The 26,413-nt window shown below is 45.0% G+C and overlaps 1 protein-coding gene and 1 long non-coding RNA gene across 2 annotated transcripts in view; both read left to right on the forward strand.

The window, feature by feature from the left end:
• The first annotated feature begins 1,334 nt into the window (after positions 1–1,334).
• COLEC12 (collectin subfamily member 12) overlaps positions 1,335–26,413 on the forward strand; it is a 101,963-nt gene continuing 76,884 nt past the window's right edge. Inside the window, exons 1-2 of the mRNA XM_040587041.1 lie at positions 1,335–1,544; positions 13,464–13,514. Coding sequence (XP_040442975.1) covers positions 1,538–1,544; positions 13,464–13,514 — 58 coding nt within the window. The 5' untranslated portion in view covers positions 1,335–1,537. The remainder of the gene's footprint in view (positions 1,545–13,463; positions 13,515–26,413) is intronic.
• LOC121084939 lies at positions 1,897–6,919 on the forward strand. Its single transcript, XR_005826906.1, has 2 exons — positions 1,897–2,419; positions 3,450–6,919. It is a non-coding gene; the product is annotated as an uncharacterized LOC121084939 (long non-coding RNA).

Here is a 26,413-nt window from a genome sequence, read left to right on the forward strand (position 1 = left end):
TTTTACTCGCGACTTGTACCAAAAATAGATATTCCAGACAACTACCAGAGCACAAACTAAAAGCTGAGTCAAGTCTCTTTGATATCTGAGCCCTGCTTTAAAGCAGCAAATGGCTACTGCAGCTGGTATTCAAGCACCTTCGACAACCCCAAGCTGAAGGTCCTGCCTCCAAGTCAGCAAAACACGCTCAAGTAAGTGTCAACTCATCAGACCCACTGAAGGAATTCAGATTTCTAAATCTGTTATTTAATTTTTGCTCTACAATGATTACTTTTCGAGGACTTAATCCTCCATTCCCTGCTCGGGCAAGATTGTACCTGAGAAGGTTTCCAGCGCTTTTTGACCTGGTGTTAAACTAATGCTGCTGTGATACCGTGCCGTGACCTTTCCGGTATGCTCCAGTCCTTCTTGGAGCCACAGGCCTCCCGAAAAGACCATGTAGTATAATCACTTCTTGGGGCATCCCCACACCCAACACACCACGACACCCCTAAATGCCAAGGCAAAACCGTGTGCATCCCCCCTCTGCAATGGGCAAGGCTCGCTGGTGCCTCTGTTACGTTGTTCCGCCCCAGACGAAGCGGCGTACATCGCGCTGGCTCTGCTGCCTCAGCACCAGTGGTCACAGCCGAAGCTGGATCATAAATGCTCGTCACCGTCTTCCCGTTGCTAAAAACGGGCAGGTCTGCAGAAAATCAAACGGTGCCGTTCATGAAAACGGGAGCCTGGAGACGATCCATTATTGCTGGCAACATCCAGAACTAGAGAAGTAGAAGAGGCCTGGCCTGTATATCCCCAAACCCACAAATATTTACACGCATTCTTCAGCGCGTGCACCGCGCGCGATCCCAGGGCGCCCACCCGCCCCGCTGGCGGCGCCTCGCCCAGCGCCAGGGCCAACCCCGCGGGTCCCGCAGCCGCTCCCCGCCGGGGACACGCACCCGCCGCGTCGGGAGCCCTCGGGGGGCGCGGTGGGGGGCACACCGGCCTGCCACCCGCCTGGGGAGGGCAGGGAAGGCCGTTCTCCCGCCTGGCAACGCCGCATCCCACGCAAGCCCCCCGGTCACCGGTGGGTGCCCTGCGGGTCCTGTCCCCGGGCCGCTCCCCACGGGCAGACCCCGCTGCCTGCGGCCCCGCACCCCGGGAGCCCCGCGGGACGCGGCGGGGCGGGGTGCGACGCCCCCGGGCCCAGCCGCCGGCGGGGCCCGGAGCCCGCCCCCGCCGCCCGGCCCCGGCCGCGGCCCCTTCCCCGGGGCGGAGGGAGGGAGGCGGGGCCGGGCCGCGGCTCCGCGGGGCCGGGCCGCGCCGCGCGGGGCTGGCGGCGAGAGCGCGGTGCCGCCGGCGGCCGAGGAGCGACGGCGAGCGGCGGCGGCGGCAGCGGCAGGGGCTGCGCACCAGGGCCCGCGGCGGGGGCGCGCCCGGCCCCCGGCATGGCCCGGTAGTAGGCAGGGAGCGCCGCCCGCCCGCCCGCCCGCCGCGCCCGGCGGCAGCCCCCGCCGCGCCCCGTCCGTCCTATGTGACCCGCCCAGGCGCCAAGATGAAAGGTAGGGACGGGAGCGGGGCGCCCGCTCAGCCGCCCGCACACGTGCACCGGGCACCGCGCACCGGGCACCGCGCACCGGGCACCGCGCAGCGGCAGGGCAGGGTGCTGGCGGGGCGTGAGCGGGCAGGTTGCGGGAGGAGCGTGCAGGCAGGGAGCAGACGGCGGGCAGGGTGCAGGCAGGAGCTGTAGGATGCGGGCAGGGCAGGGTGCGGGCAGGATGCAGGCAGGGCACGCTGTGGCCGGGCAGCGGCAAGGGCAGCGCTCGGGCAGGGCGCAGGCAGGGCGGTATGCGGGCAGGGCCGGCGGGTGCGGGCAGGGCCGGCGGGGCAGGGCGCGGGTCTCGGCGCGGCCGCGGTGCGGGCGGGGGCAGCCCCGGCCCCGCGCGGGGCTCTGGGCTCGCGGCTGCCGCTGGTCAGCCCCGGCCCGGGAGCGGGCGGCCGTGGGTCCCCCCGGCGTGTGTGCTCTCGTCGCAGCGTCTTGTCCCGGCACCCAACTTTTAATCTTTTATCTCCCCCTTCCCCGGCGGCCCGAGGAGAAGACTTTTATGTCTCCCTGATTTCTGTGTTTATTTTTTGCCAGCGTTTTGCGATGTTCTTGGTGTTGGTTCTAAACATCTGGCAGTGATTAGGTGCCAGTAGAGGCTTAACCGGCTTGTGAAATGTATTTGGCATATTTCTCTTCAACATCCACCGACTGGAAAATATTTGGTCTTTGCTTTGCATCTGTTAAAACTGAAACTTTGTTTCTTTTCCTTTTTCTCTCCACCCCCCGCACACACACCCCCTACCCCCCCACCTTTTTTTTTTTTTTTTTTTAAATGGGTGAAACATGCCACTTCTGCCGGTGGATTCCGTCCTACGAAGTTGTGACTGGGAGGTATTAGATAATACACTTTTAAAATCAAGTACAGAAGCAGATTGCCAAATTGCTACACTCTAACCTAGTAAAGATGTTTTGGGGGTGTGTGCAAGAAAGCCTTCTGTTTATGAAAATTGATAGCCTTACAGAAAAAGGCAGAGACTTTACACACTGGGGAATACTTACAATGAAAACATCAAAGGACGTTATGGAAAGTTTAGGAAGTAGTTGAAAGCTTGTGAGAGCTGTATCTAGTTTTTCTTCAGAGGCGAAAATAAACTTGAAGTGTGGAAGGAAAAAAACGTACGGATAAGAAAATTGCTTTTGGGCACCAGTGTTGTGCCTGTGCATGGATTGCAGAGTTTGATTCCAGATGCCAGGAGGCCAGTAAACATCATGATAGTTACACTTAGTTTCCAGAGTCTGGGACACCAAATGATGTGATTATTTATTCACTTGCCAGGGTAGCTGCCTGAAGGGAGGAGAAGCATTTTGGGGGGTTTATTTTTGCAAGCCCACACACGCTATGTTAAGTTACTTCTGGCACTGTGACATGGTGTTTCTACAGGTCCATGCAACATATTAAAAATAATGTATTTACAATGTTCTTTATTTATAGGGTACTTGTGCCAAAAGTTTTGTCATCAGCTTGTCATTATCAGCATAGAAGTAATGGCAGGAGCAAACCGAAACAACAGGGATCCAATAATATAAACCCATGTCTGTTATCACTGAAAGCCTTATGCTCTATTTTTGTCGGGGTTGAGGCTGCCTCAGTTTGGGGGGTGGGGGGGAAAGACTGGATGCAGAGGACTGAGGACAGCAATATTGTATACTGTGACTTGCATCTCCTTCTTCTATTCTGCTTCCATCACTCTTCTTTGCAAAGCGCAGAAGTGGCATTTGGAGGGAAGATGTTACTCCTGCTGGGAGCACATGTTGGTGCCCCACACTCCAGCGAGAGGGAGATGCTTTACCCTGGCTGCTAGTCCTTACCATTCAGTTTCCTTAAGAGTGATCACAGCAATCTTATTTCTTTCCCCCACAGAGTTACAGAAATCAGTAATAAAGCATGCGAAGAAGAACACTTAAATGACTGTACTGGTGGAAAGAGAAAAGAGAAACTTCAAACAAATCATCACATCACGTGCCATTGCCAGTGTTATGGAAGTCAGAGAGCCAAACCAAATTTTGACTCTGTGATTTCCTTTTCTGGATACAGACATGGTTTTTCATATTTTCTCTTTAAACTTGATGGTAATGATAATTATAGGACTGTAGAACTTGGTGTAGTTACACATTTTTCTCAATAACAACAAAATGATCTGTTGATTGCAGCTGTCTGTATATCTACCCTCTCTGGAGAACGGAGGAATATCTAAATAATTACATCACTAAATATCTGTAAGGAACAAATTATATTTTCCATTGCTGGTATTCATAGTGTGTTATGTTTTAAATCAGTAAAACAAATTGAAGTTTATGTTTAATATGCTGGCAGTTTTATTTCCAGCAAACTACACTGAGCTCACAAACTTTGTGATCCATTTTAGTAATAATTCATGTGATTTATAAGGGGATTTGACTGCTTTAGGGTCAGATGTATCTTCATCAAGTGATACTTCTAAGTTGTAGTTAGTTATTGGGATATGAAGGAGTACTTGTTGCCTGGGAAACAAATGGAAACAGCTTCCTCATAGTCAAACACCACATGTTCAAAAGCCTTGGCTCTAATTTAAGACAGGGACAAGAGCTGTTAAAACTGAGAACTTCTTCCTATATATCTGTGATATATTTTGTAATTATTACTTTAAAGTGTATCTGTAACCACTGCTATCATGGCAGTGTTGATGATAAGTATTTGTGTGTGAAATGTGGGTCTTGTTTGGATAACAACTTGATAATGCTAATACTCAAAATTGGGCAATGACTATGCCAAGGTGGTCATTTTGGAACTGTTGCTCCAGGATGACAGAGAAGATCTTAATTACGATACCCATGGTAGCTCCGCTGCTTCTTTCCCCTCCTCTTCCTTTCTGCCGTCACAGGCACCTTGCTATGTACTGCTTGTGTAGCGATTGTGCTGGAGGACGAAACATCTGGTGTCTTCTTGTGCTTGAGGACTGGAATGTGACTGAATACCCCTGTGCAGTTCCTCTCATGTAATAGAAAAGATGCACAGAGTGAAACGGTGGGACAGGTTGTGCTGTGTTCCACCGAAACCAGTGAAGCCAGCGCTGCCTCAGGAATGCTCTGGTCAAACACCCAGCTTTCTTAGCATCAATCAGTTTGCCTCAAAGAAAGCTCTATGTGCTTTGTGCAGTTTTCAGTACGTACAGTACGTGGAGTTTTTACGGGATATACCAGTTTAGTTTACCTCCAGTTTGCCTTACACACTGCACACTTAAACAGATCTTTAATGATGTGTCAGCCAGTGTTGCTAAAGTCATCCCTTCTGGGTTTGAACTTGGAGCCTTTGATGTAATCTGCAGGTAAAGCCTCCATTTGCAAAAGCTGAGTGTGCATGCAAATTCAGTTGTTCCTGCTTGGCTTCTTTGAAAGGTCTTAAAATAAATAATCTATTTAGATGACGTTTACCTTCTTGACAGGTTTTGTCTTTCCCTCTAACTGTTTTGATGCCACTACTATTTTTAAAGAATAAAGGAATAAATGTGCCAATTTTCTAATACTGAAGAAAAGTGTATATCTCTCTCTCTAATCTTTGTGTGCGCAAAATCAAATGGACACTCATCTGTAAATGGGTCTTTTCTGGACAGAAGCTTCAAACTGCAGATTTCAAAAAAATCCAGTCCAGAGCACTTTGCAGAGGCCAGAAAGCATCTGAAAGCCGAGGATTAGAAGTGGAGTGGTCCAGTAACCTTTACTTAGTCCAGTTATAACAGAGCTTATATGAATATAGTGACATAAACATGAAACATATGCAGGAGCTCTGAGTGGTGTGTGTTGGACATGTCACAGGACCCTACCGCAGAAGTTCAAAGGCATGAGCAGTTATAATAAATTCGTGATACAACGCAGAACAAATCCTGAGCGTGCTACTATACAGTCAGTACGTATCCTGAATTGTTTGGTAGCACAGAGGATTTTAAACATATGGATGAGAAAGATGATCATGCGAGCGTGTGTCAAAGGATATTCTTACTAACAATATAGAGGAAAGCAGAGTGTTAGAAGCTGTGAAAATACAAGAGAAATCAGTTATTGCACAGGTGGAAATATTACTGTACAACTGCAGTGGATATTGAGCAGAATTAGCGTATAAGCTATTTAAGCCAGAGGTATTTTTAGTAACAAGTTGTAATTGTTCATCTTCGCTTTCAATATTCTACTTTTCTCAGCCACGCTGGACTAAGAATAGCACCAGAGAACCTGTCCCTGTGAAGAATGCAGTTGTTTAAAATCTCCTGTAGCTCTTTCTCCTGCTACTTTGGATTACATGAATTTATTCTAGACTGATTTCGCGACAGCTGAGAGCAGAACAGAGCTCTTTTTTGTCACAACTGCTGAACGGTTTGCTTAGATCTGCACTCAAAGACCATTGTGTCCAGAGGTTCAAACACCTTTGCCCGCTAGGATAAGGAGGGAAGGCTAATCTTACAGAGAGAGCGAGCCGATCAGGCCTTGCAGAGGAAAACCAGAGTAAAATAAAGAAAGAGAGCTGGAAGAAATGTCAAGAATGAAAGCAGTTCAGTGCTGCGAAGGATGCGTGCCCAGTTATCTTCAGCTTCACAAAACATTCCTTATTCTGAGGTTCTGTGTGTCAGAACAGTGATTCTCTCCTTCCAGCCCTCCCTCTGGGAAAGCAAAATAAAGACACTTTTTACCAAGCACTGGAAGTGAACCTGATCCTCCTCATAATGTGAGTGTGGTCTGTATGACTGAGGGAGCAACCCAAGATGAATTGGCTTCAGAGTTTGACTGCTTCCACCTAAAACCACAGTCCCTTTCGGTGCATAAATTTGAGGTGAAGACTGGGACGTCGCTGGGGAACAAAGTGAATGAGTTATGGGATGTAATAAGAGACGTGTATTGTTAGGAATGTGTATGCCATTTTAATGCTGCTGTTAATTGCCTCCTCTGACATACAGACAGGGAGGCACAATTTTTCAGTGCACTAATGAGAACAGATCTGTTTGCTCTTAAATCATTACAACTGAAATATGTTTGCTCTTAAATCATTACAACTGAAACACGATATGATTTAAACTTTTAACTTCTGAGGTCAACCCTCTGCACCATGCAGCTGATCCTGACCCTAGTACCGTAGCAATGCTCTGTGGCACTTACTGGCTAACAAGTTTTGTTCAGGAAACACCTCTATTTGCTGTCTTCATTTCGTGCCTAAAAAGCAAAGCTAGATCATTGCTCTTACACTGCTGGATTTCTTTATCTTCTTTCTTCTCTTCACATTCTTAATGTGGGCTCTCACATTTTTCGGGCATAGCAGTGGGGGAGTAGATTGAGACCAGAATATTAAAATGCACCCATTTGTCATGATTCTTGGTTTTGTTTGTCTTATGCATGTGTTAGGTGATGAGAGTCTTCAGTTATGTGTCAAGAGAGAATCTCTGGTCTGGAACCTTGCCTCTTGCTTTCTTGAGATACTGAAAGCAGATAAATTCCCAGACCAGCAGCCTGAAGGACAGAGGTGGGGAAAAGCTTCAGTCTCATTGCCATAATCCAGGCTCAAACGACATCCCAAAGGACGCTTTGGGATATGGGCAGGTGGGCTGTCTTCTAGGACTGCCTCAGCTGAACCTCTGCCATGGCTCCCCTAAAGACCAGGTACTCTACAAATGCAGAATTCGTGTAACCCCTGTCCGAAGGAGATTACTTCATGACAAGTCAGACAAAGGACTGGGTGGAAAACATGAGCACAACACACAGAGCCAGCAACAGTGACATTGTGAGTGTGACATGTCAGCTTGGGACCTCCTCAATGGAGAAGAGTTTTATATGAGGGAGGCCTTATCAAAACAGAAGCAGAGAAAAAGACTTGAATATGGAAAGGGGCTATAAGGAAAAAGTAGTGGAGAAAGGCAGAAGAAGAAGATGGGTGAAATGAGGTATTTTTGAAGAGAGAGGGGAAGGAGAGCCCATTAGCACAAGCAGGAGACTGTCCAGAATAAAAGCTGCGGAAACCAATTAGAATGATGAAGTCATCAACATCTGATGTCCGCAGCTGCTTGCTGTGCTTCTGCTGGCTCGGTTTCACCTCTAGGTCAGCAATTTGAATGTAGACCGTTAACAGTGACCAGAAATGCATGTAAATCTGGTGGCTGCTCAAAAAGCTTTTGAAATGCGATATGAGAAAGATACTGGTGTTCACTGTTCTCATCTGCCTGAACAGTCGTTAATATTACAGAAACCTCACAAGTGGACAAGTTTTGCCTTTCTGTGAGAGGGCTGAGGGAGAGAGTGGGCAGAAGTAGCTTTTTGATGCTGCAAGCAGTCCCTCATGAAGGAGGTGTGCCTGCTACATTGTTCTGAGTGGGGTTCTGCATCCATGCAGGTTTATGGGTTAAAGAGAGTAATATCATAATTTTTCAACTAATGGCCACAGCTTCTTTCCAAATGGTACAAGTAAAAATTTGTCCTTGATAATATTAAAATGAATTTTACAGAGTTGCACTGGGATATAAATACGTAGTTCCCATTCAGTCAGTGGGAAAGGCAGGGCCCTAACTATTAGTGCTTTTTGAGAGAGTGATTTGTTTTAAAGGAAACTCTTACACTGTATGTCATTGTTACTACAAATTAATCTTACAGTTCTGAGTTCCCAGTGTGGTACTTAGGGGTAAGTTCTAATGTACTGTAAATTGAGTTTTCAGGAGGATTATAGAGGAACTTCTAAAATCTGAGCTGAAACTCAGCATGACAATTTTCAGCCCGGATGCCTCATTCTCTCCTGAAATAGATTTCCCCAGATTTTGAAATGCAGTGTAGAATATTGGTGTCTTTTCTTAATTCAAGACTTCAAACAAAGTCTTTAAACAAGGACTTTAAACCCATGTTTACTGCACACAAAAGTTCTAGAAATGATTGGATACCACGTGCTTGCAGCCACCGTATGACCCGGCATCTCTAATGATGCTGAGTTCTAGTTTGCTTCATTAGTTAATTATGTTTGAACGGCTGAGCGGGGTGTACTGTTAAAAGGTGACAGCTGGACATGGACATTAGGAGCTTTCTGTAACACCTTCCGTATGCCAACAATGACACCCACAAAAGGAAGGGGATAAAATGGAAACAATTTCCCTAAAATCACCATGCACCGAAGGCTCCTCAAAGCTGGTGCTGTTCCAGAGAAGGTACCGAGTGGTGCAGTGGTTGTAGGCCCTGTGTAGCCCTGGGGCAGATTTGGCATCTCTTTTGGCTCCAGGCCAGCTCTTTCTTGCTTGACCTCAGAGTGACTCATAAGTGGTCCATGATTAATTTATTTAAGATTTAAGAACAAGAACTAGAAATTACACAGTTCTACTCCACAGATTTTTGCTTTGCCTCTAGCAAATTAATCAAATGAGAGTCTAATTTGTTTTAGATTAAATGAATTCCCTCTGTTCACTGTGTTAATACCCAGCTGAACTGCCTTTTTATAATTTCCAATCCCTTGAAGCATTGTACTGTAACTTATTTAACTCTACAACTGTATTTATTAGAGGTGTTGCAGTAATAATTTATAACTGGAGGGCAGGCAGAATTTGGCATTGCTTTTTGGTGAGGTGTGGATGTTGCCAAAATATCTCAAAGCTTTGTTTTTGGACTAGAGCTCTGCTTTGTACTGACTCCCTAAAATATTTGATGTATTGCTGCTTTGCTACAGCGAGCCACTAATTTTTACCGTTTTGCCGCAAGCTCCACGTGACAATCTGCTGTAGCCTCCAAGGAGACTCTTGTAAACCTGATGAAACAGTTGATCTCTGGTGGTCCTTCCCCTACGCGGTTAAATACAATTTGTTGCTCACATGTGTTTCTGTTCTGCCCAAAGTTCACCTTTTTTATGGTCCTGCCTTCTGCCAGAGCTCAATAGAAGTCAGTGGAATAAGAAATCACATTTTAACCAGCTCTTCGTGTTTCTTCATCTTTCTTATTCTGGATTCCTTATCTTTTGGCTCACAGCTGAGAGCTCGGTAGAACAGTTTGCAAACAGATTATGGCTGGGTTTTCCAGCGCTAAGGAGTTAATTCATCCGTCTGGCACATAACAACAGGTTCTGCTTTATTGTCTGCTTCAAGGAGTCTGCCCCTTGTAATTTTTGCCCAGGAAAGTAAGCCTTGCCTATATAATCATGTATGTATGTAATGGAAATATTGCATTCATTCCAGCCCTCTTTGTAAGTGAGAAAGGCTGGATTTAAACTAAATAAAAATATTTCCAACGTATGGCTTTCACGATGTCAACAAAACCTTCTTACACCAGTTGCAGCCCCATTCAAGTGTGTGGTCACTGCTGACGTAAAAATGCAAAATTTCCTTTTGTAATATCAGCCACCAGTGCTCAAAACTCATTAATGTCTTCCACTCTGATTTCTGGTAGATACTGCCTGTAAAAGCATAAGGCATAAAAACATGCTGGAGATTTTCTTACTATTTGCTTTCCTACTCGGTGTGTATTTTCTTAACCTCTGTAATTCATCACAGATCACAATTTAATAGTTTTCTCTAGAAAAGCTGTTCCCTTTTCAATGAAAAATTGCATTATCTTGTATTTTCCTGATTCAAAGATACCATGAAGCTTTGAGATTTTTGTAAAACTTGTGACAAAATGTCAATATTTTCAGCACTGGAACAAGGAGCTGAGGGCCAAGTTTCTGCCACCTTCGGTGAGCGCAATACTGCCTGAAAGAGCAGGCTGGGGCACATCGCCTTACCTTGGGACTTAAGTTTATAGGCTTGTTTGTCAACTTCATTTTTAATATTTCAAACACAGATTCCTTTTGCAGTAGGTCTTTCAACCCATCCTAATATTTTTTTCCCTAAGGACCCAGTGTTATTCACTTCTGAACATTTAGCTTAATCTTGTTTTATTCATTTCTTCCTTCCATATTTATTTTCCTTAAGCATTAAGGATAACTTAATGCTTAAGCATTAAGCATAACTTACATTACAGTTAATATTGTAAAATATTATATTTAGACATGATTTGAGCAAATTTCCTGGTGGCAGTTGTAACCAAAAGACTGCTAAGGTTAGTCTGTTAAATAATTTTAATAGACTTCCCCTAAAATATGTTGCTGCTTGTTGCTAGATCAACTCACAGGGATTAAATAAAGTTTTAGCTGATGTTTCAGATTTTAGTGAGCAGGTGAGCCAGGTCACCAGTTGACAAAACTGTCCTTGCCCATCTCCACTTGTTTGTTTCAAATGCCATAAGTATTCTTCAAAATGAGGAGATTAATGAATAATTCTAAAGTATTCAAAGCTTTTTTTTAAAAAAATCATCCCTAGCAAGCACATCGTGCAGTGTTGCAAATATTAAAAGGTGTATATATATATAAAGTATGTAAGTGTGGATATAAATATATATTATGTATAATATATGTATATAAAGCATATATCTATATATATACACACGCTGCAAATATAGAAAAGTCCAAAGAAACAAAAATATGATTATAAATGTGTGGCCAGTGGGCCATGTCATTGGGTTAAGCATGGAAAAACAACCAACTAGGGAAGAGGCCGGCAGCCCAGGAAGAAGATCTTGAAGATGTGGTGCAGGGTGAAGGCACAGGATTTAGACACGGCCTGGCTGCATATGCCAGATAGGGATTGCCTAAGTCAGGTTACGCTCCTGAGAAACAAAGAGGCAATTGTATTGCAGCCCTGATAGCTGCGGAGGGCAGGAAGCTAAGGGCTCTGGAGCTGATACCTTTCTTTTGTGCAGCGTTTTATCTTTTGTGCAAAAGGGGAAGATTTTTCCTGAATAGTTCACTGCTGGGATAAGAAGCTTGGTTGTTGACTGCACGTGGTTTATTAGTATTTATCATGTTTTGTTGGGTGCCCTTGTCTTCAGATAACATTTGGCACAATTGTGAGGGTTTGTTGGGTTTGGGTTTTTTAGAGATTTCTTTCTGCCTTCAAAACCGGGATGTGTTTGTTTTGCCTAAGGAGTGCCTTCTGGTTCTTCCATTTCTTAAATGCACATCTGAGCAGGAGATCTAGCTTAAGATATGGACAGAAGCGCCACTGGCAGTGAGCAAAATGTGTTACCTGGTGAAGAATAAGAGTTTTGAGCTGTTCTGTCAAAAGTGCTGTCAGAGTAAAGGGTGACATTCTGCAAAATGATGTGTTTAGTGTATTCCTTTGCTGCTTCAGGCCATGACTCCCTCAGACTTCTGTGCATGGCACATTGCAGGTCAGAAGAGGTGTAGGTCAGATTTCTTGCTGGACATACACTCAAATGATTTAGGCTTTGTTGGGTCTGGATGCAGACTGTATCTTTCCTTCACCTTTGAATTCATTCTCCCAAGGCTCTGTTGTGGCCCAAGTTAGCTGCAGCACCAGTTAGCAGAGCAGCCTGTTCCTGTGCAGTAAGTCTGTGGACAACAAGGGTCTAACCAAGCACAGACCTCTCACTCCATCACATCTTTTTATCTGCTTTGAGCTTGCTTTTCCACCACCGCTCATTAAATGCTCCCTTCTGGTGAATCCCTTGACTGGCCTTTAAACTTCTGTTTCCTTCTCCCCTCATGTCAGGGAAAGGTCTGGGTGGAGAGGTTGCAAGTGAGTCAGCTTCCTCAGTGTCCCGTGCTGGAAGGGTGGCAAGAGGTGGCAAGCAGCTGCTGAAGCTCCCTGGGGTGCCAAGCCTGCCGCCCCACCACTGCGATGCAAACCAACGCCCAGGAGTACTTGGGTTCTGGAGAGCAGGGGTTGCCGTCAGTCCTCGCAGCGGTTTTCGCAGCGTGGAGCCAGGCTTGCCCGTGCGCCTCTGCTCGGGGGCACAGCAAAGGCGATGTGGTTCCCCAGCGCAGCGGTGGGCTGCGAACCACCGGTCACCGCTTGGGAAGCTGTGTCCTAGGTACTGCTTAAAGAGAGCTCTGTGGAGGCTTCCCCCAACATGAAGTCGTGCTTGTGGGAGGGGGAATGGTCTGCTTTGCTCCCCTGGGAAATAGGGAAGTGGGAGATGGGCAGCCTGGGCTGTGCTGCCCTCCCAGGCAGTCAGTCGCCTGGTGCAAAGGTGCTTAGGCAAGGCTCTTGCCTTCCTGACTCAGCAGAAAGAAGGGTTGCGTTGGTAGGAAGCTGAACACGCAAACACAAACATATAATTTTTTTTTAAAGAAGCCGTGGGTGTATTTCTTCTGCTGATGCCAGCCTTTTCCTTTGCTGCTGGAAGGAAGTGGACAGAAATTAAGCTTCTGACAAAATAAAATTGTGGTTATTAGCATTTTACTACTTGCTAGCTGGTGAAGATGCGAACAAAAGGCCTTAAATGGTTTTTGTTTTTCTCATCGGTTTATCAGGTCTGTTTCCTATTTTTTATTGGATCGTGCTTCTCCAGGCCAAGCTAGGGCCCATGGGAGGTGCTGGATGGACAGCCAGCTGTCCCCTGTGACCCCTCTCTCATTACTCGGCATAGCTCTGTGTAGCACTTTTGTGCAAGTGGCCCAGCTGGTGCATGTATAACCTGAGCCCGACTGCCTGGATGGCGCCAGCCAGTGGGCTGGAGCGAGTACCGTGAGCTGGGCAAGCCTGCCTCGGTGGCGCACCAGTGACAATTGTAGTTGTCATCATGATGAGGGACCTGTCTGCTCTTGTATGTGCTTAGGTGGCCAAATAGACCTCAGGATAGCTGCCAGGTGATAAAGCCCTCCTAGTCTGGATTTCTGCTGGGGATACTGGTTGGAGGAAGGGCTCTGAACTGACATTTCTTCTCAGGGACAGAAGTGGGATATGGAGGGGAAGATCAGTAACATGCCTTACAAATCGATTAAACATTCAAGTCCATTAATTTATGATCATGCTTCTGTAAAAACTTCTTCCCATCTTTTTCCAGTGGTAGTAGTAATAATCTGTTGCTGTGTCTTTCTTTCTTTCTCCAGACGATTTTGCAGAGGAGGAAGAGGTGCAGTCCTTTGGCTACAAGAGGTTTGGTAAGTGGTAGCAGGTCTTTTAGCTCACTCTTGCATAGTACGTAGGGTAAGTCAAATACTTGCCATGAAAACCTTGCTTGCCAGCAGCATCAAACATCCAGGTACAGTCCTGTTATCCACTTCAGTGGATATCTGCCCAGAGGAAGGTGTGATTTTTAGACTTGGTTGATTTTCTTGGCAAACATAATGCTTCAGAAATAGCCCTGATGAGAAGCAACAGGTGGTTGGTTTCATTATTTGATCATTAGCATTACGAAAACAAAGCCCACACCTGAACAGAAATGCATGTGCTGGCTGTAAAAAAGGTCCGTGCCTCTTACGTGTCCTCTGCCCAGTTGGGCTTTCCTTCAGCCCACAGACTGATGTGCAGCAGGGTTTGTAGGTGTTCTCAAGAGTGGTGGTATGGGTCCTCCTGCAGGCTTGCAGAAGTCATACTGCCAGCTGAGCCAGGACATATGCTGTGCTGCTCATGAAAAAAAAAGAAGTAAAAGTATACGGTATGAATTCATTCTGATGTCCAAAATTATTAAAATGAGGGCAGTTGCTTTCTTTCCTTTTTCCACTTTCTTTCCTTTTATTTTGATGTTTGTTCACTGCTAATGGCCTTGTGGGAATAAGGCAGTACCATGCATCTCTGCACAGGGGTCGGCAGCCTTCGAGGCTCCTCTTTTCAAGGCTCTTGTGCTCTCTTTCCCTGAGGGAGATGTTTCAGTCTCTGCAGCCGACAGCTTTGCTTAGGCCAGGCTGACTCCTGTCCCTGCAGCCACAGGGAGGTGATGCAGTGGCCTCTGAGCTCCCACAGCACCAACTCTGTCTTGGAGCAGCCAAAGTGGCTCATCATCCAAGCTGCTAAGCTGCCTTTTCAACTGTAAGCCATCAGGATGAAAGTTCACCTTATTTTTTCTCTCCTGGGAAAGTGGCTGCAACAGGAGTGACTTTCAACAATCCCACTTGGCAAGTGGATAGGAAAGACAGGCTGAAAATTAAAAATAAAAAATAAGTCCACAATTCCATCCCTCCCAAAAGGAGCAGGGGGAGGCAGCATAAGGAGAAACAGCGTTCGGGAGGTGGGGATCACATTCGCATGACCTCTGCTACCCCCTGAACTACTCCACCGCTCCCTGCTGTTGAGTTTTATTTTGGATAGGTCAGCCAACCACAGAGGCAGCATCTGTGGCTTGGAAAGTCCTGCCATAAGGCTGCACGCAGGGTTTTTTCCGACTTTTTTTTTCTTTGTTCTGGATTACACCCTGGAATAGCAAAAAAGGAAAAAAATCTAGAGAAATGGGAATAAATGTTAACTGTTCATTTCTGTCAACTCCAGCTGAGTAAAAAGTATTGCGATTCATTAACACATAAAAATAACGTCCCTCTGTGTTGCCTGTTACCTAGCTGTCCCTAGTCAGCATGCTCTTGCAGTGAACTGCAAAAGGTTTTAGCGAGCAGCAGGCACCCCACTATCCTTATTATCCCAATAGTAAGTGCATTGTTGTGACATAATGGGAATTTTGCGTCTTAACTTGCTTTCATTTCTTTCTTTCTCCTGAGTAATCTGGTGCTGCCAATGTGAGTTATTTCTCCCGTTAGAAATGCAAGGTTTATCTGAGCATTTCCAGAAATGCTTGTGCTGTTGCACTTGATGGGGCAGCAGAGAGGGGGAGAGAGAGGGTCAGCGGTCTGCCAGTGGCAGGAGGAGAAGGTTTCACCACAAAAGGAGGAGACAGGGCAGTTCCACCCTTGGGAAACAACCATAAGTCCCTTCTCTTTCATGAAAACAACATTGCTGTGGTCAGGGAGGTGTCCCAGATGTCTGCATTTCAGAAGAAGAGCTGAGCTAAAGGGGGAATGGGATCGTGAAGCCATAGTATTGGCACTTGTGAGAGCTGTATAATTCAGTAGTGTCCTGATCCAAGAAGCCTTCTTTGTCCATACTATTTTTAAGCCCAAACTTCCTCCCATACCCTCTTCCTCATCTTTCCCAGCAACTAGGCTGACCTGGTTTCCATACGTCCCTGCACCAGCATGCACACTGTTTGCCTGCAAGTGCTCATGCTTTTGTGGCCCCTAAAAGGGGTTATTTCCCCTTTGTCAGAAAACCTGACTTGGTGCCTTCCCATTTCTAGTCCCTGCTGCATTTCCAGGCAGCCTCTGAGCAACCTCTGGAGGGAGTGGGAAGGTGGCATGCACATCTTTTAAAACTCCAAATTCACTGGCCACTGTGTCAGCATTTTCAGTGAAGTGCCAGAGGTTGCTCTTGGGGCTGAAACGTAGCTGAGTAGCTCAAGCTCCTGCCTGACCAGTAGGAAATGTTATGCCTGCTCTCCCAGCTGGTGTTCCCTCTTGACCCTGCATCCTCTTTTGTAGCAGCAGGCGCTATGGGGGAAGCCCAAGGCAAGAATCAAGTTTTGTATCCAAACCCTTGGTAACAGGTCATTTTGAAAGGAGTCCTGTCCTGTCAGCTGGCTGGCGCTGTAGAAATCCCAGCACTGTTTGTGTACAGCCTGCAGGAGTGGGCAGCAACAAAAGCAGCAGTGGGGTTTTTGTTTCAGGAGCCATGGTGTAAGAGCAGTTGTGTTAATATATTGTGTCTGGAGTAGTCCCTGTATGCCCCATGGGCATGAGACATAGTAGGGGGACTATTCCTCAACTGCCTTTGACTCCATCATTTTGAAGTGTGAGGACTTGTTTGGAGCAAAACGTGCTCTGTGGCAGTGATGGCTAAAGCACGACTGGTTTGTAAAAAACGTGGCTTGTGGTGAGTCAGTGCTGGCAGCTGGGAACATGTGTTGGTCAGCACTTGGCACGCAAAGCCTTGACCAAACTGCTTTCCTAGAGTTCAGCTGAAGAGTTTATTATTAGCTTCCTTGTTGCTGGAGCCTGTAGTTTGGTTCAAGGAAGGAAGAGATCTTCGGAGGGAGGGAGAGAGGCATTCTCCAACAATTCTCATTTTGGGGAAGAAGCTTTTGAAAAGAGGACTGAATACGTGCTGTCCTGCACTGCTTCCCCTTTTTCTGAATCCTTCTGTCCCTCCTCCTCAGATAAGCTAATTTCAGAGAATTTATCACGCTACTTTATTTTATAGCCAGGAGAACAGCAACTGCTCATATTAAGTATAACACACTAACATATTAAATAATAATAGATAGAGATGCAGACAACTCCAGGATACTAGGAAAATACATACTGGCATTTTTTCTCTTTCGAGCTTGGGACAAATTTGCTGCAGGGGGTCAGGGAGGTTGAGGAAAGTGCTTTTTCCAGCTGAATGATGCTGTTTACTTCTTCTCAATGGATGCTACAGATGTGCAGGGTTGCTGCTAGAAGTGTGATGCTCAGCTGCAACGCCTCCAGATCGCTTCAGTGAAAAGGCAATGTGAGGAAGCATGTTTCTTATTACTGTTGCTTCATCATCGGTCACTGCTCAGTCTGCTTTGAAGTTATCTGCTCCAGATAACAAGCTATGCCTCTCCACTGGGTTTCCTCTACCAGATTGCCACTGTTGTTAACTCTTTCGTCAGCCATTGTCATTGGTTTGCAGCACCACACACAAACACCACTTTGGGAAAGAATGAATGAGGAAAGGCAAAACTTGCTTTTCAATGTTGCACACTTTTGGGATGCTCAATCTCACGCTTGAGAGCTCAGACTCGTTTCTAAGTGGTTGATAGCAGGATGAGATCTCTTTGTGGCAGGGTTTTGACTCTTTTCTCTGAGATTCCAACTCCAGGCATAGCAACAGTCCAACTAATGGACTCTGAGGTGGCAGATCTGATCTTCCTAACTTGTGGCATTCCCAAGTATTAGATACAGAGATCATTGTGAATTCCTGTCTTTATGTTAACATTCTAGAACTTAAAACCTGCACTTTACTGAATACAGTATTTAATGTAGAAATTTCAATGTGAAATTATCCATTGCACAGTTTGAAGTCACAGTACAATATGGAACAGCTGAAAGCAAAGGAGATGGTCTTTGAAATGTTGTGAAGCACATTTGTAATTTTTTTGAAAACAGGCTTTGAAGAAATGAGCTGAAAGCCCTGCTGATGAAGATAAGCCTCCCAAGGAATGAAAAGATAGGGCCAGTACACTATAGATAAGTAGAAGACTAAACAGCTTGTGTAAGATAATCAAGTACCCTTTGCCCTTGGCAAACACAGCCAGAATTGGAGGCTGTAAGCCTGTCCTCCACAGTAGGACCCATCTTGGTCACCCCCATGCTCTAGGTTGTGAGTCAGGATCCTCCTCACCTTCACCTTCCCTTTTCCCTGCCATGGGGCTGCGCTATCGGTAGGGGACAGTCCCTCATGTCCCTGTGTATCTTCAGTGTGCACGGAGGCACTGGTCCTCTGATTTTCCCCACTCCCTGTAGGTCAACAGCTGACAGCAAAGGAGGGATAAAAAGTACTTAGGGGCCTGCTCAAGTAAGATAGGTACTTTTTGAAGTATCTTCCATAGGGTACGCAAGTGATGACTGGGTCAGGATGTCCCTTCTATGTGGTTATGACAATCTAGCTCCTGAGCATCATTCCAGGTGTAAGAATTAAATCGAATTTCTGGACCACAAATGGATGCATCGTCCTGCCACGCAGTAGTGAAATCTACTATACTAAAAAGAGGTGAGAGGAAAAAAACCCCTGGTTTAAAAACATTTGAAAAATATGATATTTTTTTCGCCCTGATGAGTAGCTTGGGAGCAGCTGAACTAGATCTATTTAATAGCTGTTTTCTCACTATATATTTTTGTTTGTTTCTCACTATATATTTTGTTTGTAGTATTTTATACAGTGAGAATCTATATATTATTTTTCCACCATTGATAGGATACAACTGGGCAGTTTTAGGAGTGTAACAATTGATAAAAATCTTATGGATGGTTTACAGTGAAAAATGAAAACTTTGAGATAGAAAACTTTTTCAGAAAAGGATTTAAAAAATACTTATTTTTTCTGTCTATAAAAAACAGTTCAAACATGATCATGGTAAGCATAACTTATGGCTTGGAATTTTGTGATAGTTCAGTAACAGCATTTGTTCATTAACGCTGCACAGACAGAATAATTTTAGTCCTTATCTCTGGATAAATCCAGGCCATTGTTTGTATCTATAATAACATGCGCACAAAAAATGTCTGGCATCAGTCTGATGGTGTGCTATACCCACACAAACCTTAAGCCTCTAACAAAACCCAAAAAAATTCTAAGCTTTAGGAATTTGTCAGCTTTTCTTTATGGTTTGTAAACGACCAGTGAGGGAATTCAGGTGCCACAAGCCACATCCCTCCCTGGGCATTATATCACATGTATGCCTGCAGCGTGTAATCATATGGCTTAATAAAAAGTCATGGGGTCGCCAGTACTCACAAAGCCAGAGGAAAGTCAGGCACATTGCTTCCAGTTCACTGATCTGGCCATATTTATCTGCTGAGGATTTTGCCTGCGTGCGTCCTGGGGTAATTAAATCCCCACTGAATGATGATGCCTGTATGGCTGTTCATTTTAGGCTGAGAAATTTCATTTAGAGTGATCCTTTTAATTGCCATGGCCAGTAAGGTGGGAGGAGGCCGAGCTTGCCCTCTCCTGGGGTGATCCCCGAGCAGCAGAAAGCCCAGTGCCCCCTGGGGGGACTGAGTTTGTGTTGGGACTTCAGTCTGGTGCCTCAGGGACTGCGTGCAGGGGACAACGACGACCACCTGTGTAAGGGTTTCTTTGTCTTTCTTTTCTTTTCTTTTCCAGTATGTACTCAGAGTATTGGGGCATTGGTAGGGAATTGAAGTCTCAATAAATAAATAAAGGCTGATGTGTGTGCAGTATTGCCATTGTAGAGGAATGTCAAGGTGTTCGTGAACTGTTAAGGTGGCTGCGTGCCACCAGCATGTCCCTCCTCAGCCAGCAGTTTCTGTTTCTTGCAACGTAAAAGGCATGGGGGATTAATGGATTATTGCTGATATATCCAAACCACAAATTGAAAACAACCAGTCTTCCTAAAGATGGATAATAGTTGGTGCATTCTGATAAATCCATCAGTGTCAGGCAGTAATAGTGAGATCCAAAAAGTTACCAAATCTGCATGTCCTGTGCTAACATATACAGGAGCTGTAAGAGCCATTCAGGTCTACAGGTTTGGAGCTGCCCCTCTCCAACTCATCCTGCTGTGCTTGGTTAAAGGCGCTTCTCCTTCTAATCCAGACCCATAAAGAGGCCTCTTAGCAGTGACATGGGGGCAAAGTAATTCCTGTGTGCTCTTAAGTAGGCAATCTATTTTCTCTTAGTTACGGGTTTCTTCTATCTAGTACAATTAAAATTCTTGACATGCTTCTTCATATATTGCATTTGCATGCTTGGAGCAATACCTGTTTGATCAATCTGTCTTTTACAGAGGTGCATTGAAAGGCAGCATGGTTACCATTATGTGTGGATTTTGCTCTCTATTTTTCATTAGAACTATAAAGTAGATGTGTGGCCTGAAGAGCAGGTTGTATTTATGAATGGAATGAAAAACATTGGCTACGCTGTAAGCAACACCTGGGGATTTTGTATTTATTTCCCTGTAAACTAGCTGGACAAGTAATGATGTTTGGCAACATCAGCTTGCTGCCAAAACACCTAGGCTGCATTATGGGCTGTTCAACTTCTTAACAAAATTACCTGTGAAATTAGTGTTTTGGAAAGAAACTAAGCGTTATATTTTCAGTTCTTGGTACCGTTATGTTTCCATGCAACAGAGTAACACAGGAAAACTGTGAGAGAAATGAAAATTTCAGATAAGAAGCCAGCACAAGAAGGAAGAAAAAATAGTTGGAAATAGCTGTTAGCGGACTCTCCCAGTGTTGCTGTGGGATTGCACACACCAGCATTACTCCTGAGCTCCTCTTAAGTTTTTTTCAAAATACAAGTTTGCACATGTAGCCAGCTGCTACTATACTCTGTTCTTTACTAGTAGAGTGCCATTAACTATAAGGTTGCTAGTGCTCAGGTGTGTTTAATTCATCTATGGCTTTTCCATATCTACTTCAGAGTCATTCCCCATCAGAAAGCTGCTGTGCTGTGCTTACTGCCAGCGACACAGACACACTGGTGTCTCGTGAGAAAAGCTGTCATCCCTGGAGGATGTGTTGTTAGATATTGCTTACACACACAAATAAAACACATACCTATTGGTTGCTGCTTACATCAGTATCCTAGATTCCTTTTATTCCTTGGAAGCTTCTTCAAAATGTCATGGAGCTCTTAACACCCATGTTAAGTGACATGGCAGAGTTGACATACCTGCACCTGATTCTGCAGGGCACTGAGCTCTTTGCAAAGACTTCTCAGCATCCCATTGAGTCAGGCCTGGGGACGTGCAGTCTGCATGAAGCAGTGCTGCTGCCATTACTTTGCCAGCACTTTATGAACAAGTATGCTAACAGTGAAGAGCTGTGTGTTTTAATTAGCGGCTACCAGCAAAAATAGTTGGTACAAGTTATCTTGACAGACTGTTGATAGGCACATGCACTACCTCATACATACAATAACTCCTTAGCTGTCAGACCAGGAAGCCTCTCATGCCTTTGGCTGCCTTGCTGAAAAGCTCTTGTAGTCATTCCTGCTTGCTGTATTTAAAGGAGCAGTTGTGTCTCCTGCTGTCCATTTCATCAGCATCCCACGGAAGGGGAAAGATCAAGTTAAATTCTTAGTATAGCATTTTGTCTCCTGAACTCTCAGAACCATCAGGACAAAAGTGCCGTCATGTTTTGACATAAGATGTCATTTAATATTACATCAAGCTTCCCTGCCTCTGTGTGGCTGGTGCCTGGTTTCCCATGCTCCCGGGGGAGCTGCTGCAAGGAAGGTGTGAAACCTCACCAGCTTGGCCCAGACATGAACCCAGACCTGGACCTAGACATGGACCCAGACCCAGTGGTCTCTGCAGTCTGTCCCCCACCATCACACTCAGCAGCCCAGAGCCGGGCCAGTGTCCTGGGACAGGTGACACCACGAATGCAGTACATCATGTTGTTGTACTTGGCAAATTTATGCATGATTTTCAGGGAGAAAATGTTACATCTGAAGATTCACTTCCATGTGAAATCTGAATACAGGGCTTAGCATGGGAGTCATTTCACCTATTTTCAGTGACCCTAGACATCTACCTCTTTAAAGACACCCATCCTTAAAATGGCAGTAGCCAGGAGAGGCTAATGCTGTTTGAAGGGACTTCCATACTGAGAAAGAGCGTTACATTTCTGGTCATTTTGAGTTACTACATAGAGATCTTCAACTCCAGATCTCTTTATTACGTCCTGTATAAATGCTGAGGAAAGCATATAAATGCCTAAAGAAGCCTGTGAGAGAGAACACTGACAGGGACAGTGCAGATAAAGAATCTGTAAGTATTTTAGGCTGGTTTTGCCTGTTGCAGACTCTTAACAAGGAACACTATGTTGCTTTGCTAAATCACAACCAATTCAAACTGCACTGTGCAACAGAACAGCCAAAGGAAAGCAGGAATAAAATATTATCCAGTCTCTATTAACCTTCTGCAGATGGGTAAATCTAAGTGAAGCAGCCAAGAGCCAAGACATTTCCATTTGTCCTGATTCAGCCTGGGTTAAGTGAGTGGGCTGAGATTCTGGAAGGCAAAGAGGGGTTGGGAGGGATATGTGAGCGGGAAGGAGTCTTGCTCTGTGCCCAGAGCCGGCACGGACAAGTGTTGCGCAATGGGTGCATGAAGAGGTTTGTGTCCTGCAGCTACTCTTCTGCTCAGTTAGGAATGCATCTGGAAAATCCACCCAGCCAGAGAGAGAGATACTGATGCCTTAAATAAATAAAACACGAATATGTATTTTTGTGGTTCAGCTTGTGACTCTTGATGGAGGTGTCTGAAAGTTTTGTAGGAGTTGGAGTGCAAGACACAGGGATCCATTTCTCTTGAGCCCAGGTAAGGCTCGTAAGGAGATTAAGTGTTAAAAGTATTGTGCAGACATTTAGGTCTACCATAGCATGACTTCATAGCATCTTTGCCGACAGACATTTTGTAATGCTACAGAAGATGCAAGACAGATCTGTTTTCTTTTAAGGATGTCTGGGCACTAGGGTGTGCTTAACAGGGTTTTGCTGCATATCTTTCAAAACCTTAAATTTAAATAAAAAGTTTGGGAAATGCTTATTGATTTGCTGTATGTTACATGTATCTGTGTGCTTGTTACCGAGGTCTTGGCCAGGAACATGGAAAATTCTACCAAGTTTTCTATTTTTAATTAGCGCAGGAATGGGCACGGATGCTTATACCTGCCAGGCTTGTGGAGGTCAATATACCCTACATTCGGTAGTGCTCAATGGCAGCAAAAATGCTTGCCTTTTATCTTTTGCTAATAGGTTAAGGTATGATTTCAGACCATCTGTGTGTGTAGTGACAACTGGTAACTGAAAGATTCCTTACATACATTTCCGCTTTACCATATAATGGAGGACAATCTGGTTACAAAAAATAATAATACATAGAGCCAAGGGATATTTTAGTTCCTTCCTCCCTTCTCCCTTGAAGTTGATTGCTTCAGGTGGAAATACAACCTACAATGGCCCATGTAACTGGTGATTTCACTTTAAATCTGACCTGTAAGACTTGAGTTTGGAGTGGGAGAGCTATTGTCCTTAATTAACATTTGGAACAGTCTGGAGCCAGAATAATCTGAACACCCGCTGTCAAGTTTCAACATAGCATCTGTGCACAGCTAAAATCACTTGTCCCCAGAAGTTATTGCATGTCACTGCTTGTGTGTGCAGATGTTTGTATTTAAACCTATGTGCTCCATTTCATATGGATACATCCAAGCTGGATTTAGGTCAGTGTGCTGGACTACCTAACAGCACGACTTCAAGTATACAAAAACCAGAGCCATAGACTATATTGCATGTAGGTTCCATCTGGAAATTTGTGCTCCAAATGCATTCCTGGGCGTATTGTTCCCAGGTCTGGAAAGCCAAAAATCTGAGAGGTGGTTCTTGTCCTCACCCTGTTCCAAGTCCCCAGTCACAAGTCCTCTTGCTACCTCAAACATGCCAGCTGATCATTACTCCATAACTTACTTGACTCCTTAGGAAAACAGGTTTCTGCTTGATCAATGATACTACATGTTTAACCTCTTTTACAAATTTATTAAAGTAACCACATGCATATTTCAGCATCATGTAAAATTTCTTTAAGTGCCTTGCAGAAAGCAGCAGATACAAGGACTGGAGAATGTGCCTCATGGCTCAGTTTTAAGGGGAAGCAAACAAACCAGCATCTGGTTCTTCTGCTCATTGCAGAGGAGCTGGAAAAGCTTTCCAAAATGTTGAAAACTTTAAAACTGGTGCTTTTTAAAATAGTTGGTCAAGGTTAACTAAAATTAGGAGAAAAATTTGGGGTGTCGAAGTAATGAGTTTGGTGTGTGTGAGAGTCTGGATCAGCTGAAATACTACAGGAGGAAGAGGAGGAGTAGATATGTCTTCATTGCCTCTCTCTTGGGTCATCAAATAGAACAAAAGTAAAGATCATTTTTCAGAGAGCTGTAATTCAACCTTTTCTTGCTTCATCCCTGCTGGTCCTGGATGGATCAAGACACAATCTTTCTGCAAGGTCCAAAACAGCACATGAAGCCAGATCTGTGGAATAACCCTCTGCTTTGTGTGGTACTCATAGTTCATGTTTTAGTTCACAGAGGTGCAGAAAACAGCATGCTTCATGAAGATGCTGGTCTGAGGTACTCTAAGGGAACCCCATGTTCTGCTTTTTCTTTTCAAGAGGTAACGGAAGCAAAGCAAAGGTGGCTCCTATCCTTTTGCTGTTTTGCTGGCAGTCTGTCCCTTATTCCCCCATTCCCTCTGCCCATATGGGTTAGGTCTGGATTAGTCCAGTACAAGGTGAAAAGCACGTCTCAGCCTCAGCCTCAGTACTGAGCCCACCAAGAGGACGTGGCCGGGAAATTTAGTAGCTGCAGGAAATGCTTGCCATTGTCAGAGGGCAGTCTGCACCCTGTAAACCTCATAAACTTCATAGCTCACCTCCTGCTTCAGCAAACCTTGACTCTGGGCCAGGAACACATGAAGAGACAGCATGAGTTTTAACCCCTTTGCCCAGCGTGTTACCACCATACTTGCTGACGCGCAGGATGGGAGGGTGTTAGCTGGGGCCCACCTTTGCAGGAATAGCCACATCTGCTCCTCTGCTGCAGCTTTGCATCCCAGCTCCTGAGAAACTCATATTCTTGGCAAGCTACTTTCTGAAATACAGCGTGGCGGGGCTGTTTTTATTCTCAGTCATCTATGCAAAAGGTTACTGTGAGTAGTTCTGTGCTTTAATAAAAAGAAACGAGGCTGTGTTCTCCACAACAAGCCCTTTTTATTACACTTGGTTTGAATAGCAATTGGTCTCTAACTGTGCCTCCAATGGAGAGAAGAGCCCTTGTGAAACCCTTTCATTTACTGCAGAGAATGAATTTTCACAGGCATGAAACCAGAATACCAAAACCAGTCTGCAAAATAACTGAAAGAGCTACCGAGAATATGTATATGTCCAGTGGGTGTTCAAGGTGGCCTAGAAAAGATTTCAGTGGAAGTGTCTTTGTAAAAGGAAGCAGAAGAGCTGACTGTGAAATTAAAAAGCGTCTTACGTCAAAGGAATATTTACATCACTGTAGTCCTCTTCATTTTGAGCTTGCCGATTGTGCTGATGTGGCACTATAATAATTTTATTTTACTTTTCTCCCTTCTGGGAGGTTTCTAAAACAGTATTTTAGAAAGAAAAATAAATAATGTCTACTGTCTTTTCAGTTGTTCTGGGAAGACTTGTGGTGAGTTAGAAGAAAATACTCAGTGAAGCTGTGAATGGTAGACATTTCCAGGGTGGATGTGTTTTGAGGTTTTGGGGGTTTTTTATAATACTCTACTCCTATGTATTTTCTTTCTTTTTTTTTTTTTAATAGTTTTCATGTGCTTTTAATACAGTGGAAACTGAATTAAGAGACTCTTCCTTACTCCACCAGTTACAGGAGCTTTGCAGGGTGATGTGTTACAGGACTATCACCACCTTTGCAGATGTGCCTTTCGGACAGCTCTGCTGGAAGAAAGCTGTGATCCCGCTCTAGTCCTGCAGCCTGCACTCAGGCAGATTCCCAGCAAGCATTTTTTGGCAGACTCTTGTTTCTCCTTTTGCTGTCGGATTTGTATATGAAATGGATTTGTAACCTCTAAGTGACTGTGTTTCACCTTTTGAGATTGCTTTTTCCAGAACGTCAGAGTTCCCAGCAGGGACCAAGGATGGTGCTGTGCTCATTACAGTCTCATGAGGAATGTCCTCTTTTCCCCAAACACCTTCAGTTTGGAGGTCATGTAGTTGTCTCCCCTTCTCCCCCACACTGAGCAACACTTCACGTCACAGGTAGGACTTGTTACTAAAGCATTCTGGCACTAAGTGAGAAATGTTGAAGCAAAAGAAAAAAAAAAGTGCTTGGGGGAACTGGCGATGTGTTCACACAACTTCCTTTGAGCTATTTTAAACAAAATATAGTCCTGCAGAGCTGATGTGTTTTATGAAAGACGTTCCCTCTCCAATGGATACATTGCATTAACTCAGCCACCAAATCTAAGCAGTCGAGGGTATGGCTGGGTTTTTTGGCACTGGAGTTAATAACGCTGCATGAAGTCAGCCAGGGTTTTCCTCCTGCCCTGTGCTGGAAGTGCAGTGCTAAGAGCAGCAAAAAATGGAGAGCCAGGCTGCAGGGTGATGGAGGTACTCTGCAGCTGCAGGGAGGCTCAGGCCCTGCTGAAGCATGGCAAAACCAGGGAGAGGTCTGCCCCAAAGCTCAGCCGAGGGACTGTTGTGACAGTTTGGTTACTGTCACTTGGACACTGTTCAGCAGGATTCATATTTCTGAGC

This window comes from Falco naumanni, chromosome 3 (assembly GCF_017639655.2).
Source record: "Falco naumanni isolate bFalNau1 chromosome 3, bFalNau1.pat, whole genome shotgun sequence".
In the NCBI taxonomy this organism is placed as follows: Eukaryota; Metazoa; Chordata; class Aves; order Falconiformes; family Falconidae; genus Falco; species Falco naumanni.